The sequence below is a fragment of the Impatiens glandulifera genome, chromosome 4 (assembly GCF_907164915.1).
Source record: "Impatiens glandulifera chromosome 4, dImpGla2.1, whole genome shotgun sequence".
NCBI lineage: Eukaryota > Viridiplantae > Streptophyta > Magnoliopsida > Ericales > Balsaminaceae > Impatiens > Impatiens glandulifera.
In genome coordinates this window covers 843,596-858,424 of record NC_061865.1, presented here as the reverse complement: position 1 = coordinate 858,424, position 14,829 = coordinate 843,596, and the positions used below count along the sequence as shown (strand labels likewise).

Sequence of the window (14,829 nt, the reverse complement as noted above, 5' to 3'; positions counted from 1 at the left end):
GGCGACGGCGACTACGACTATTCCCTATTAATCTAAAAAGATAAGAAAACCTTAACCTGAATCGATGTTTATAATACAGATTTATATTCTTATTTCCATATTTTCATTTCAAACCCTAACCCTAACCCAAATCGATTTATGTTCATGTTTCTAGTATCTCCATCTGAAAACCCTAAATAAATTTATGTTTATATTGTCTATTATCTTCATTTCAAACGATTTATATTGTTCTTAATCAAACTCTAACTCTAAATCAATTAAATCTGTTCATATTGGTTTATATTGGTTCATATTGGTTCATATTTGTTCATACTGGTTCATAGTGATTCATATTGGTTCATTTTTTTGTTCATCTTATTGTTCTTATGTCGATGATGATATTTGCAGATCATATGGGTTCTGTTTCGCAAAGTGCTTCTCGTTACGCAAAGGGCTTCTCGTTACGCGAAGTGCTTCTCGTTACGCGAAGTGCTTCTCGTTACGCGAAGGGCTTCTCGTTACGCGAAGGCCTTCTCGTTTCGCGAAGGACATACTACATAGGCACTACGAATACTAAAGGGCTGATCGTCATGCAGACCGGTAATACTACATACACCCTTGGTGCTTTCATTTGAATTCTTAGTTTTAAATTGTTAAACAAACAAAAGAATTGGAATTGTACCTCTCCCAAACACAGTTAGTGTTTTTTTAATCTGAATTTCAGTTTGTGCATTTGATATGAATGATTCTAATGTTCACCCCATCATGTGTAGGGAAAAATCCCGTGAAAAGGGAAGAGATAGAGAGGGTGATAGGGAGAAATCTCGTCAGCGATCTTATGAGAAGCCAAAGGATCGTGATGAACCGGAGGATGAAGTGGAGGGATTGTATGAACATGAATGTCGTCGACGAGGACAAAGAAAATCAGACAATCATAATAATGGGCGTGATGGTGCGCAATATGAACAACTAGAACAAATTGACGAGGACAAAGAAAATATTAGGTGAATGATTAGGTGAATGAGAACAATTCTTCATTTCCATAATAGACTACCACCAATATCCAAAGAAAAGATATATCTTATTTGTTCAAATAATAACTAGACTGGTCCTCCATTTTTTGTTTTTTTATAGCTTTATATATGATAACTCTCTAGTCTATTTTGAAACTTCTTGGTGAGTATGAATGATAAAAACATTACATTTTGGTGAGTTTTGTCTTAAATTTCTATCCCAAATTGTAAATAACAAAAATATGTTTATCATTTGATTTCTTTAGGTAACAGGATGAAAGTACAATATTACATTAATAATTAGAAAAACTTTATATATATCTGATTAAAAAAATAAAACAGACAAAAGAAAAATGAAGCTTCATTTTAATTAGAGAATTTGAGGAAATGAAGCTTATTTTAATGTCCATTAGGATTAGGTTTAATAATGCAAATTGGATTAAAGTCCCTTAATATGAAGGGAAGTTTATCCAAGTCCAATCTCAATTTCTCTATGTCTCCCCCCTTTCAAAATGCAATTCTATAAATAAACCCTTTAACATATAATTATAGAACACCTAAATAAAAACAACAAAATTGTATTGACTATTGAGAAAATCCTTCATCTATAACGTCGACACTTAGCCGGTTTCCGTCTTGCTGTAAGTACTTCTTCACTGAATCCAGACCCATATGACGAAACGAGAAGCCCTTCGCGTAACGAGAAGCCCTTCGCGTAACGAGAAGCACTTCGCGTAACGAGAAGCACTTCGCGTAACGAGAAGCCCTTCGCGTAACGAGAAGCACTTTGCGAAATAGAACCCATATGATCTGCAAATATCATCATCGACATAAGAACAAAAAAATGAACCAATATGAACAAATATGAACCAATATGAACCAATATAAACCAATATGAACAGATTTATTTGATTTAGAGTTAGAGTTTGATTAAGAACAATATAAATCGTTTGAAATGAAGATAATAGACAATATAAACATAAATTTATTTAGGATTTTCAGATGGAGATACTGGAAACATGAACATAAATCGATTTGGGTTAGGGTTAGAGTTTGAAATGAAAATATGGAAATAAGAATATAAATCTGTATTATAAACATCGATTCAGGTTAAGATTTTCTTATCTTTTTAGATTAACAGGGAATAGTCGTAGTCGCCGTCGCCGAAGTTTTCGCCGTCGCCGCCGCCGACAAACAAGAACAAAGAAAGAAAAGAGAGAAGAGAGAGAAGAGAGAGAAACAAAATGAAGGAAATGAAAATTTTAAGTATTTATATTAACCTAATTCACTTCGCGTTTCGCGAAAAGGGTAATTCTGTCAAAAAAAAATAAAGTGGTCACCAGATTAAATTTAATTATTAGTGACCACGGATGCAAATGACCCTATCTTTAGGGTCATTTAGTCCAATTTCCCCTATATGAGAACTCATCAAGTGAGTGATAGACTAGAAGAAAATAATAATAAAATAAAACAATTTTGAAATCCAATACAACTATATATATATATATATATATATATATATATATATATATATATATATATATATATATATATATATATATATATATATATATATATATATATATATATAACATTATTTATTAAGTGATTTATAATTATTTTAACATCATGACACATCCGTAATAATAGTTGTAAAATTACCAAGCATTCCCTAAATTTAGTACTATCTATCTAATAAGATGTTTCAAATGCAACTCTAAATATAGTTAATCTTATCTTCCAATGAACAACAAAAACAAAAACAAAAAGAGGATTGTTTTAGACATAATTAAAAATAGAAAACAAATAAAAAACATATTTAAGCTCCACCAAAGCAAACAGTTATCCCTATGATCCCAATTCGAAATTGATCAATTCAAACGGAATCATCATTCATCATGATGGGATACCATCTCCTCTTTCTCCTCATTTCATGATCATCATCTATTCGATTTGATTCGATAGATCAATATCATAATGAACTCGGTAGTGTTCAAAGTCGGGGAACCACAATCGCCTTTTACAGAAGATAATGGCATCTCTAGCCGGCAATATTTCCTGAAAAGCTACACTTTCAGCAAGAAAGAAACTCTCCCAGTTCGGATCAAGAAATCCTTTCGTCATGCCGGAAAAAAGCTTAAGAAATTCGGTTTGAGAAGGAATAGAAGGAGGAGGAGAACTAGGAGACTTGGTCCAAGACGTTCATCGCCTTTGGTCATGATGCTTAAGAAGGTCTCTTCTGTATTCTTAAACCATCTACTTTTTTGGCGCCACAGATCCACCAAACAAGATGAAGGAGAATTTTTTTAATATGGGTAATGGTGTATGATATCATATCATATGAACACATTTGTTCTGCATTTTGTTTGATTCAAATGAAATAAATTTTGAATAGATATAGAAAAAATAAAATATACCATTTTATTGACAAAATTGTGTTATTCTCATATTTAACTAACTTATATAAAAAGAACAGTAGTAAGAAGATGATCATACCAGTAAATATTAATTAAAGCTCAAATTCTTCCTCCCTAAGAGCAATTTCAGCAGCCTCTTCATCCTCTTCATTGATCACAAAATACTCGTTTTTCTCAACCGGCATGAACATATAAAACATTACCACGTAAAACGCAAAGCTAGCAATCTCCTCGGCCGCACTGCTCACCCATTGATACTTATAAGCCGCGATTGTCTTCAAAGCAAACACAACTATTCTCGTAAAATAAAGATATCCAATTAAGACCATGTAGAATTGCCTGAACAATGTTAGTTTCGCCAAGTTTCTAGCAGCTTTTCCATCAGTTTTCGAAGTCTCCCTCAATGATCTAATCGACCAAACAATGGGGAAGATTATAGCGCAGCAACAGATTATATCGACAAGTAGAAACACTTGATTCCATGTCACCCAATCTTTGATAAATGGTCCTGTTTCTCCAATCACAATTGAAGCTACATTAGCTAGAACTTGAAGAGGAATCACAATCATCAAGATCTTCTTCTCCTTTTCTTGTAAGAAAGGCTTTAAGAACGACCATCCAGTTCCGATTAAAACAATTACAGTGAACAATAACACCACTCTGATAAACTGGAATATGTAAAACAGAACATCCCATCCGTGAGGAGTACCTGTAACTTTCACGTAATGTTTATCCTCAGCTGCGCAGATTAGGTTTAACGCCTTCATCAGAAGTAGAACTGCCATTAGAATATGGATTCGCTGAACGGTTATCTTATTACCAAAACAGACATAGATCCAGATAATAAGGAAAGTTGAATATATGAGACTGAAAACGAAAAATAGACTTGGAAGCTGTGTAATGCCTGCGGAAAGGTAATCCTTCTCTCCGCCTGCGTCTAGATTATAGATCTCTGTATAGACATCCATGGTTACTCGACTTTCAGGTCCGCAATTGGCGAAGAATAGACTGTATTCGTTAGGCCAGGTGATTGGATACGAACTGTTGAATGAAGCACTTGGAGGAGGAGACAGATCGGAGAAGGTGAAAAGTAGGTTAATATACCTCGCATCGAGAACGCAGAGGTTGAGATCTGACTGCATTTCCATGATAACTTGGATTAATGATTCTTCAGATAGAAGGAAGAAGCCGAGACGGTTTGGATCTGGACTGGCAATTGAGGAGATGACGGAGACTTTTGATACGGCGACGGTGACCTGACCGGTGTGTGTGAAACCGAATTTCTCGAAGAGAATCATCGGCCGAGTGTCGGATTCGATCTTCAGGTTCTTAATCTCGCCGGAAGTAGGGCCGAAGAGGAGGAGAAGAAGAACGGCGGCTAGCGGCACCGTGAATGACATCGTTTCCATGCTTTACCGATCCGGCCGATCAGGATCTAAGGGATAAAGAGTATCTGTATCTATGAGCAGTGGCGAATAGAAACTAACTGAACAATTTCAGTTATCAATCATATAACAGAAATACAACTTGTGTTGTCTTTACATCCTAGAATTAATTTTAATTATTTTTTAAAAGGTCAATGACATAAGAAAGTAAGAATAAAATATACTATTCATTATTCAAGATTAAAACAATTAACTCCCTATACTTTCAATAATAACTTACATTTTACTCTAACCACATATTTCACTGAAAAATAATCAAAATAGGTAGGTCTCACGCATTAGTTGTTTTAATTCAAACTTTAAGCAACTGCTTCCAAACTTAAACATAATTCGATGAATCTTAGCCATACTCCACAAAATATTATATTTTAGTCGTCATTCATTCCACCTAGGGTAGACAATTGATTCGGCTTTCGGGTTATTCGACCTCCATGATTTGAGTTCTTTTTTCAGTAGAGGGGTGTTCATTGGTTATGTTCACGTCTTTTTTAGTTCGGTATGTTTTATTTTTTTAAGTCAATTTAAAAACCGAACCAAACTGAACCAAACCGATTCGAATTCGGTTATTTTATATTTAATTATATTTAATAAATTATAGAATATATATAATTAAAATAAATAAAATGAATTCGAATTATCAAATAAAAATTTTATTTGAATTCAAATTAGCTTAAAAATAATGAACACTTCTAATAATTCTAGCTCATCCTAATAAATAATATAACATTTTTTCATACCATATGAAAAAAAATGAAATTTTAGATATAATTTTGAACACTCAAATATCTTCCAACAAAAATGATATAAAATTATTTTAACAATAAATTATAACAATACATACAAAATTTTGTACAGAATTGGATTTTTTTTTTTTTTTTTGGGAAAAGACTTGGATATTTTGTTTGAATTATCCTAAAATCAAAAATCTATTATTAAAATATTTTAATCTCATTTATATCAAATTTAAATATTCTTTTTAATGTTTAATCTCATTTATACAAATTCGACTAACCCTTACACCCATGATACTTGATAAAAAAATTAATAATAATTGTTTCTCAAAAATTAATCGAATATTAATCTCCTATTAATCTTATATAAATTAAATAAATGTTTAGGGACTTAAGTCACTTGAGAGAAAAAGTTCAGGGGCTTAGTCAAAATGCTATCATCTTCTAGAGAAATCAAATAATACATGATGCCTAATTGCCGACTCATAGATTCGTCGCTTTCAATGGATATGGAAGAAACTGTCGGCAGCAGAAATGTGGGGCTCTCTCTCTTTCTCTGCTACAAGAGAGAGAGATCTGCTAAAGCATTTCAGCTCAGTCAGTCCGAAAAGACGTTTCTATAAATTCTCTCATCGATGGGAAACTGCAATGGCTGTCTACAGTCACGCAAAAGCGGTTACAGAGTTGATAACGGAGTTATCCTTAATGATGCAAAAACCCTAACCGATAAGCATAAAGGCCAAGATCAAAGAGTGGAAGAAGCTAAATCTAAAATGGATTCTCCATCTCTGCCTTATGCGAACGTCGATTCTTCTCTCCGAGCTCTCGCCGGTCAAGCCGAAGGTTTCGGCCGCTCTGCCATCGGCGGTCTTCACGGTCCACTTTATCACGTTACTACGTTGGAAGGTCAGTTTATTCCTGGTTTCTCTATCTCTACAGTTCAATTGAAGCATGATAATGTTTGATCTGAATCTCTGGATAGTTTATTATGATTTCATAACGATTTCTTCTTCTGTTTATTACGGAAATTGAACTCGATTGTTATTTGTGAATAGTTTAATCATTCCATTGACACATTTATGGTTTACTCTGCTTGTTAGTAGCTTAATAGCATTACAATTGATAATCCACCATTGAAGTTGTATATATTAGGCACAAGCTTTATGATCTCTACAGTTGAATTGAAGTATAATATTCTTTGATCTAATCTCTGGAGAGTTTATTATGAGTTCATAACGAATTCCTATTCGGTTTGTTACAGAAATTGAACTCAATTGCTATCTATGAATAATTTCATCCTTCCATTGACATATTCATGGTTTACTCTGCTTGTTGGTAGCTTAATATCATTAGAAATGCTAATCCACTATTGAAGTTGTATATATTAAGCACAAGCTTTATGATCTCTACAGTTGAATTGAAGCATGCTATTCTTTGATCTGAAACTCTCGAGAGTTTATGATTTCATAACCATTTTTTCTTCTGTTTATGACCTCGATTGCTATCTGTGAATAATTTATGACCTCTGGATTATGGAAATTTGCATATTTCTTATCATATTATGAGATGGATCATCTAAAACAATAAATTTAATCTCTATTTGTGAGAATGACAGTGAATTAAAAAATAATTTGAATAATTGTTCATAATCCAAAATATTATTGACACCAAATTAAGTATAAGATAATACAATAATCTAGATCAATAGGATCATAATCACACCATTTTACTTTCATTAATGTTGAATTAGGACTGAACTTGCTTGATAAATTGAAAGAATAAATTTGTATTTGTTTATGAAAAGAAATGGAATGTTTGACAAGTTCAGATTTGGTGCAGACGATGGTCCTGGATCACTCCGTGATGGATGTCGCAAAAAAGAGCCTCTATGGATTGTGTTCAAACTTTCAGGAACCATTGAACTAAGATCATATTTAAGTGTCTCCTCGAACAAGACAATAGATGGTCGTGGCCAAAGAGTAAAACTAACAGGAAAAGGTTTGAGGCTGAAAGAATGTGAGAATGTAATCATATCCAATCTAGAGTTTGAAGGTGGCAAAGGTCCTGATGCTGATGGAATCCAAATAAAGCCCAAGTCAAAGAACATATGGATTGATCGTTGCAGCCTTAGCAATTACGACGACGGTCTCATTGATATCACTAGACAGAGTACCGACGTTACAATATCAAGGTATATCAAGAAAAACAATTATCTAATCAAAGTTACTCTTCACATTACTAAATGGGATTATGGGACAGATGCCATTTCTCAAACCATAACAAGACAATACTCATCGGAGCCGACCCTTCTCACGTAGAGGATAGGTGCATCCGTGTAACCATTCATCATTGTTTCTTCGACGGTACACGTCAGCGACATCCTAGGGTCAGGTTTGCTAAAGTACATTTGTACAACAACTATACTAGAAACTGGGGTATTTACGCGGTATGTGCTAGTGTAGAGTCGCAGGTAAACCATTGTAGTAGTTAATAACTCTTGATAACTACCTATTTCTTTTCTCGTATGATTGTGTTTTTTATTCCTTGAAAACCAGATTTACTCGCAGTGCAATGTATATGAAGCTGGAGAGAAAAGAGTGGCTTTCAAGTATCTTACAGAGAAGGTTATAATAACCATTAACTGATTTAACTGTTTCTAAAATTGGAATGGAACAATCTATTTACATGATGTTTTTTGTTTTGTCAGGCTGCTGATAAGGAGGAAGCAAAATCAGGTCATATAAAATCGGAAGGGGACTGGTTTGTCGATGGAACTCAACATGGTATGCCAACAATTTCGACATCATCGGATCACATTTTTCATCCTAGCGAATACTACCCTTCGTGGACCATGTCAGCCGCAAACGACACGCTTAAGCACGTTCTTCAACATTGTACCGGATGGCAAGAACTTCAACTACCGGTTGACGTTGCCAAATAATGACAAATCTTTTCGGGCTATGTTTTGGGGGGAAAAATAAACATGTACACTAAAAAAACTAATGCATAATAAGAGATGGTTTGCACGTATTATTGTCCTAGTACTTTTCATTTTCTTACCCGTGTTGAAATTTTCGATTTAAGAGACCAAAATCACGGGTTTGCGAGAGCACATCATTCTCTGATTCAATAGCTAATAAAAAAAAATTAATATTAGTTATTCAAATTTAAAGTAGGTTATATGATCAAAATTAAGAAAGTATTAAAAGAAATGAGGTTAATTAAGTAAGTTAACATATAGAGATGATGGCAGTGGCTTACCCAACTCCACTTTCCCTCCAACTGGTTTCCTGTTTCATCTCTCCCAATTCACATTTCTCAACCTGATTTTCATTCCACCAATCGATCCAAATTCAACCATGAAACAACTCTACAAACAGTCCAGCATCAATCATCGGCGAGATGAGGAGATGCCGTCGTCGGCCATCACACCTCCATACTCTCCAAAGATCCAAAAGCATCCAAGATCTCTCCCTAGATCCATCAACTACCTCCTCAAAGAACAGCGTCTTCTCTTCGTCCTCGTCGGAATTCTAATCGGCTCCACTTTCTTCATTCTCCAACCTACCCTCTCCCGCATCGGCCCCACTGAGTTCCACTCCTCGATTCCCAGATCGGTTTCTCTATACGGACGTGATTCGTCCTCGCAATACCGAGGGAATTACGCCGGGAGAGAGGTTGGTGGTAGAGTTCCCGTAGGAATTGGCCGGCGGCGTTTGAGGATTGTTATTACAGGCGGCGGCGGATTCGTCGGTAGTCATCTGGTTGATAAGTTGATCGCGAGAGGAGATGATGTGATTGTGATCGATAATTTCTTCACTGGAAGGAAGGAGAATGTTATGCATCATTTTGGTAACCCTAGGTTTGAACTTATTAGACATGATGTTGTTGAACCTATATTGTTAGAGGTTGATCAGATCTATCACTTGGCTTGCCCTGCTTCTCCTGTTCATTACAAGTATAATCCAGTGAAGACAATCATATCCTTCAATTGTTTCCTTTTCTTTCTGTATATATATTTCACGATTGCTTTTCGATAAAACTAGATGATGAATTTTGAATCCTTGACCAAGATTTACAAAACAAATGTAATGGGAACTCTTAATATGCTTGGTCTGGCAAAGAGAATAGGGGCTAGGTTTTTGTTGACTAGCACAAGTGAAGTTTATGGGGATCCTCTTGAGCATCCCCAGAAAGAAACGTATTGGGGACATGTTAATCCGATAGGTGTTAGGAGCTGCTATGATGAAGGAAAGCGGACAGCTGAAACATTGACAATGGATTATCATCGAGGCGCAGGTGTTGAGGTATTTTGAGCTGCCTTTCTTGATATTTTTCGATGAAGCAAACCAAACGCATTTCTTTTTTCGATTGCAGGTCAGAATAGCTAGGATTTTCAATACTTATGGGCCTAGGATGTGTTTGGATGATGGCCGTGTTGTGAGCAACTTTGTTGCACAGGTTTTTGTTCTTTCATAATCAGAGCTGCTTTATATTACTACATCGAAATCTCGATAAGCCTTTCTTAGTTTGAGGTATATTTGTTTGTAGGCTATTAGAAAACAACCATTGACTGTATATGGTGATGGAAAGCAAACTCGAAGCTTCCAATATGTATCTGACTTGGTATGTATCTCTTTTTGTCATCATTGTAAGATTCAAATTAGAACAGTTGATTGAATTGGGTTTTGTGATTCTGTAAGGTGAATGGATTGGTGGCATTAATGGAAGGAGAACATGTAGGTCCATTTAACTTGGGAAACCCTGGGGAATTCACCATGTTAGAGCTAGCTGAGGTTTGTAAATAGTTTTTTGGTTTGAATTTGCAAGCAACCAAAATGGGCATACTCTCATTTTATAACCGAATTATGGGCAGGTGGTAAAAGAAACAATTGATCCAAGTGCAGCCATTGAATTCAAACCAAACACAGCTGACGACCCACATAAGAGAAAGCCAGATATTAGCAAGGCGAAAGACCTATTGAACTGGGAACCGAGAGTATCACTCAGGGAAGGTCTGCCGAGAATGGTTTCTGATTTTAGGAATCGCATCTTGAACGAAGATGAAGGTAAAGGGAACTAATTCCATAACAATACAAACATACAAGTTGATTGGGCTAGTATATTATATGATGCATACATTGTTGTTATTATTATTTTTGTGCTTTTTATCATAAAAGGGCAATCTTTTTGACTTATAAATGGATGTTTTTTTGAAAAAGTAAATGGGTTTCATCATTTGATTGCTTATAACAAATCATGATAACAGTATAATCTGGATAATTAATAGAAACTTACAACACTCAATATCTCTAGATTAAGTTTATGAAACATAGCTGAAAATTGTTCTCATAACTCTGTTATTATTATCATCACAAAAATGGCGAATTTGAAAGAAATACTGAATCACCATCATCATCATCATCTACCTGGGTCAGACATTTTGCTGTGATCGTTCTTCATTCTCAACTTTCTGGGCAAAAAGTTTGGTGGCCATCATATTCTCATCAAAGTAATCAACAAACGGATGTTCTTCAGGAACAAACTTCCTATACTTTTGAAATTGTTCTTCTGCTTCATCTTTCTTCCTCAACAATGTGTAAATTATACCTTGACAAAGATATGGTCGAAAATCTCTAGGTTCATCTTCAACCAGCTCCTTATAAATCTTCAATGATCCATCAAAGTCACCTTCAATAACCCGAATTTGAGCAATCAACAGCCTCAAATTCCTAGCTTCTTTCTTCTTCTCATCTCTCTCGCAAATCTCAATAGCTTCCAATATTCTCTCCTCAATCGACTTCATTTCTTTCTCAGATTCTAATTGAGAAGCCACCATTACAAGACCATGATAAGCTTCCGAACGAAGAGGATCCTTTGAAGCTATTTCACTAAACCCTTTCAACGCAATTTCAGCTTGGTCGTTCTTGAAATGCATATGTGCTTTCAACAACGGCCATTCCTCTTCTTCTGGCTCCAATTCTATCAACCGATTGACGATGGTAATAGCTTCGTCAATCTTCTGGTTCTTCACTTTGGCTTCCATGAGATACTTTAGTGCTTGAACATCGTTAGGGTTTTCATCTGCGTAGGCTTGGAGAGACTTCTCTTTCTCCAGTAACGACTCGTCTTCGGATAAGTTTTCTTCAGATGCAGACGACGGCGGCAGGATGGGAGCGGCAATTGCGGGTTTGAGATTAAACCTAGCAAATAAGAGGGCGGTTGTCGCGATAGATGTCGCGGCGGCGAGGACGGTGGCTTTGAGGAGAGAGGAAGGGAATGGGTTTAGGGTTTGAGTGGTTAATTGGGGTTTAGGGGTTGCAGAGGTTAAAGTTATGGTGAACTTCCGGGAAGACGGTGAAGGTATAGATGGAAATGAGAAAGATGAAATGGGTTTAGAGAAAAATGATCTGTTATAATAATCTATACGGTGGATTAAGGGTCGGTGAGAAACTGAGAATTTGGTTATGGCGTCCATTGTTGTTCAATGAGATGCAGAAGAGAGAGGAGAGAGAGAGTCGGTGAGATGACGGAAGAAGCAAAGAAGCTATCAGAAGGAAGAAGAAGAAGATGACTGTCGTTTTGGGCTTTACTTTACTAATTGGGCCTTTTCATGGTATGTGTCTTTTTAGGTTTTTTCATCAATTAAATAATAATAAATAAATATAATTTTTGTTTTAGATTAAAAAAAAAAACAATATTACAATTAGGACATAACATATTTAAACTAACTTGGATATTATGTAAAAAATAAAAAATAAAAACATTTAATAAACTTTTATAATGGTCACTTATCGTGGACTATCTAACCCTTAACTTAATATAATATGAATATTTCATTTCAATTAAAAATATCAAACATCAAGAAGGAAAAAAAAAATCTTTAAAGGGTCCTGGAGCTATGATTATAACACTTTATAATATTTATATTTTTAAAGTTGTTTGTATTTGTTGTGCTTATAAAAATAAAGTTAATAAATTCATATCTTATATTTATTCAATTTCAATTACGAATTTGTGAAAATTATTCTAATAAATATATTTATTTCGACAGCATTTGATCTACAACTTAAAAAAGTTAGATCCATGGTGGCTCTTTTATCAAATCAAAGCTAATAAATTTCATATCAATCAATCAATATAAACTGACAGGATTTTTTGAAAATGATCAAATTTATATAAACTAATTCATTCAGATCGTTAAACATAATGGCTGATAATAATTATACAGCAAATTCCAAAATCCAGATGATAAATTTTCACAGTAAAACGCCAACATTAGAAAGCTTAAAACCCTAAATAAGACATCATCAATTGCTTCTTCATCAACCTCCAAATCCATAAAGAGTTCTTCCCTGTCTCTTAAGAGCATAAACAACATCCATCGCCGTCACAGTTTTCCGGCGAGCGTGTTCAGTATAAGTAACAGCATCACGAATCACATTCTCGAGAAAGATCTTCAACACGCCGCGAGTTTCTTCATAGATCAGACCGCTAATCCTCTTCACACCTCCTCTTCGAGCAAGTCGTCGAATCGCAGGTTTTGTAATTCCTTGGATGTTATCGCGAAGAACTTTGCGATGACGTTTTGCTCCTCCTTTACCTAAACCCTTGCCTCCCTTACCACGTCCAGACATTGTTTTTAGAGAGAGAGAGATATTTGATTATTTGATTTAATGGAATTGGTGATATGGTTTAGTTTGCGATTTGCAGTTTATAAAGGGGAGATTCTGATTTGGAAATAGTTTTGGCCGTTGGATTAAATGTATGAATCAACGGATGGAGATTATAATCCGCGTCATATTCTTCGATCCGCGTCAAAGTTAAGTGTGAACTTATTAGATAATACTCTACACCGTTGGATGTGTTGTGAATCAACGGATTTAGATGGTAATCCGCGACAGACAATATATTATTAATGTGTGCTTTTTAATGTAAACCAAATATAATATTCAAATATTATTATAAAAATTAAAATATATTTATTTAGATGAATACTTCTTTCAAATAAACTATATATTATCCTTAACCATTTCCCTTTATCAATTGAATAATTAAAATACTAGTTATATGTTTTTTTAAGTTTTTTTATTTAATAATCAAACTTTTTATGATTAATACCAAATAAAAAATTATCTGAATAACTTCAATCAAAACAAGCCAAATCTTATCAAATAAAATATTTTATTTTTGAAGTGAGACAGACCCCTTCTTAAGTACATAAACAAATAGTTTATAATTTTCTTAAAAAAACAAAAATCAAAATCTGAACTCTTAAATATAATTAATATAACATGTTTGAGGGAATAAAAGAAAATCCACCCATTCCTCGAAACTGAATCGAACTAGTCAAAACAATTTGAAAATCAATTGAATAATCAACTATTTATAAATAGCTAAATAGAACCTAATAATTTTGTTGTTCGGTTTAGTAGGGTCCAACTAGAGGTGCAAACGAACCGAGCTGTCTCACGAGCTTTTCGAGCCGGTTCTATATATATTTGATTCGAGTTCGAATCTATCGAATTCGAGCCGAATTCGAATATGTTCGATAATATTTCGAGCCGAACTCGAACCTAAATTATTTTGTTCGATTATTCACGAGCCGTTCGCGAACTTTCATTTAATATTTATATATTTTTTATTTTTATTTTTTTCGAATCGAATCGAACTCAAATTTGAATATGTTCACATATTTCGAATCGAACTCGAATTAATATGTTCACATATTTCGAATCGAACTCGAATTTGAATTATTTCGAGCTATGATTCGAAGTTGTTCGAATCAAGGTTCGAACAATTCGAATCGAACTCGAGTTCGAACTTTATTTCGAATCGAGCTCGAGCCAAATTTTATTGAATTTTCGAACTTCGAATCAAATTCGAATACCATTCATAATTTTCGAGCTCGAGCTCGAATATCATTTTTTTTGTATTATTCGGTTCGATTCGGTTCGTTTGCACCTCTAGGTCCAACCAATCGAATCATAGGCCTTGTTCGGTTAGGGGCTTTTTAAAAAATCAAAAGAGATAAAAATTGATTGATGGGTGATGATCTTGAGGAGGTAATGATTATTTTTTGGTAAAAAGACTTAAATGGTATTGATATATATAAATAAAATATAATATAATAATTTAAATTAGAGGATATTTTAGTATTTTAGTTAATGAAATGAGTGATGTGATTGGTGAGAAGTGATTGATTGGAAAAGTGATTTGATTTGGGTTTTTAAAAAACCCAAAG

General features: G+C 34.4%; 5 protein-coding genes across 6 annotated transcripts; 2 read left to right on the top strand and 3 right to left on the bottom strand.

Annotated features, from left to right (window-relative positions):
- Positions 1 to 2,660: 2,660 nt before the first annotated feature.
- Positions 2,661 to 4,861, bottom strand: LOC124935751 (protein CANDIDATE G-PROTEIN COUPLED RECEPTOR 7-like). Of its 2 annotated transcripts, none has more exons than XM_047476173.1 (2): positions 3,489 to 4,861; positions 2,661 to 3,347 (listed from the first exon to the last, which is right to left on the bottom strand). In XM_047476173.1, the coding sequence occupies exon 1, from the start codon at positions 4,816 to 4,818 to the stop codon at positions 3,502 to 3,504; it is 1,317 nt and encodes a 438-aa protein (XP_047332129.1). In that variant the 5' UTR covers positions 4,819 to 4,861; the 3' UTR covers positions 2,661 to 3,347; positions 3,489 to 3,501. The 2 variants fall into 2 exon arrangements, with proteins under 2 accessions (XP_047332129.1, XP_047332130.1); XM_047476174.1 differs by having other exon boundaries at positions 2,661 to 3,248.
- A 1,249-nt stretch (positions 4,862 to 6,110) lies between these two features.
- On the top strand, positions 6,111 to 8,557 carry LOC124935752 (probable pectate lyase 4). The gene is made up of 5 exons (XM_047476175.1): positions 6,111 to 6,491; positions 7,425 to 7,776; positions 7,845 to 8,055; positions 8,141 to 8,209; positions 8,293 to 8,557. Exons 1-5 carry the CDS (start codon positions 6,221 to 6,223, stop codon positions 8,524 to 8,526), a joined length of 1,137 nt encoding a protein of 378 aa, XP_047332131.1. The 5' UTR covers positions 6,111 to 6,220; the 3' UTR covers positions 8,527 to 8,557.
- A 310-nt stretch (positions 8,558 to 8,867) lies between these two features.
- LOC124933624 (UDP-glucuronic acid decarboxylase 1-like) lies at positions 8,868 to 10,783 on the top strand. The gene is made up of 6 exons (XM_047474058.1): positions 8,868 to 9,565; positions 9,665 to 9,892; positions 9,963 to 10,046; positions 10,137 to 10,211; positions 10,289 to 10,381; positions 10,462 to 10,783. Exons 1-6 carry the CDS (start codon positions 8,945 to 8,947, stop codon positions 10,666 to 10,668), a joined length of 1,308 nt encoding a protein of 435 aa, XP_047330014.1. The 5' UTR covers positions 8,868 to 8,944; the 3' UTR covers positions 10,669 to 10,783.
- An 88-nt stretch (positions 10,784 to 10,871) lies between these two features.
- LOC124933625 (protein SLOW GREEN 1, chloroplastic-like) lies at positions 10,872 to 12,134 on the bottom strand. Its single transcript, XM_047474059.1, has one exon. It carries the CDS (start codon positions 12,061 to 12,063, stop codon positions 11,020 to 11,022), a length of 1,044 nt encoding a protein of 347 aa, XP_047330015.1. The 5' UTR covers positions 12,064 to 12,134; the 3' UTR covers positions 10,872 to 11,019.
- A 586-nt stretch (positions 12,135 to 12,720) lies between these two features.
- Positions 12,721 to 13,269, bottom strand: LOC124935934 (histone H4). The gene has a single exon (XM_047476378.1). The coding sequence runs from the start codon at positions 13,220 to 13,222 to the stop codon at positions 12,911 to 12,913; it is 312 nt and encodes a 103-aa protein (XP_047332334.1). The 5' UTR covers positions 13,223 to 13,269; the 3' UTR covers positions 12,721 to 12,910.
- Between the last annotated feature and the right edge of the window lie 1,560 nt (positions 13,270 to 14,829).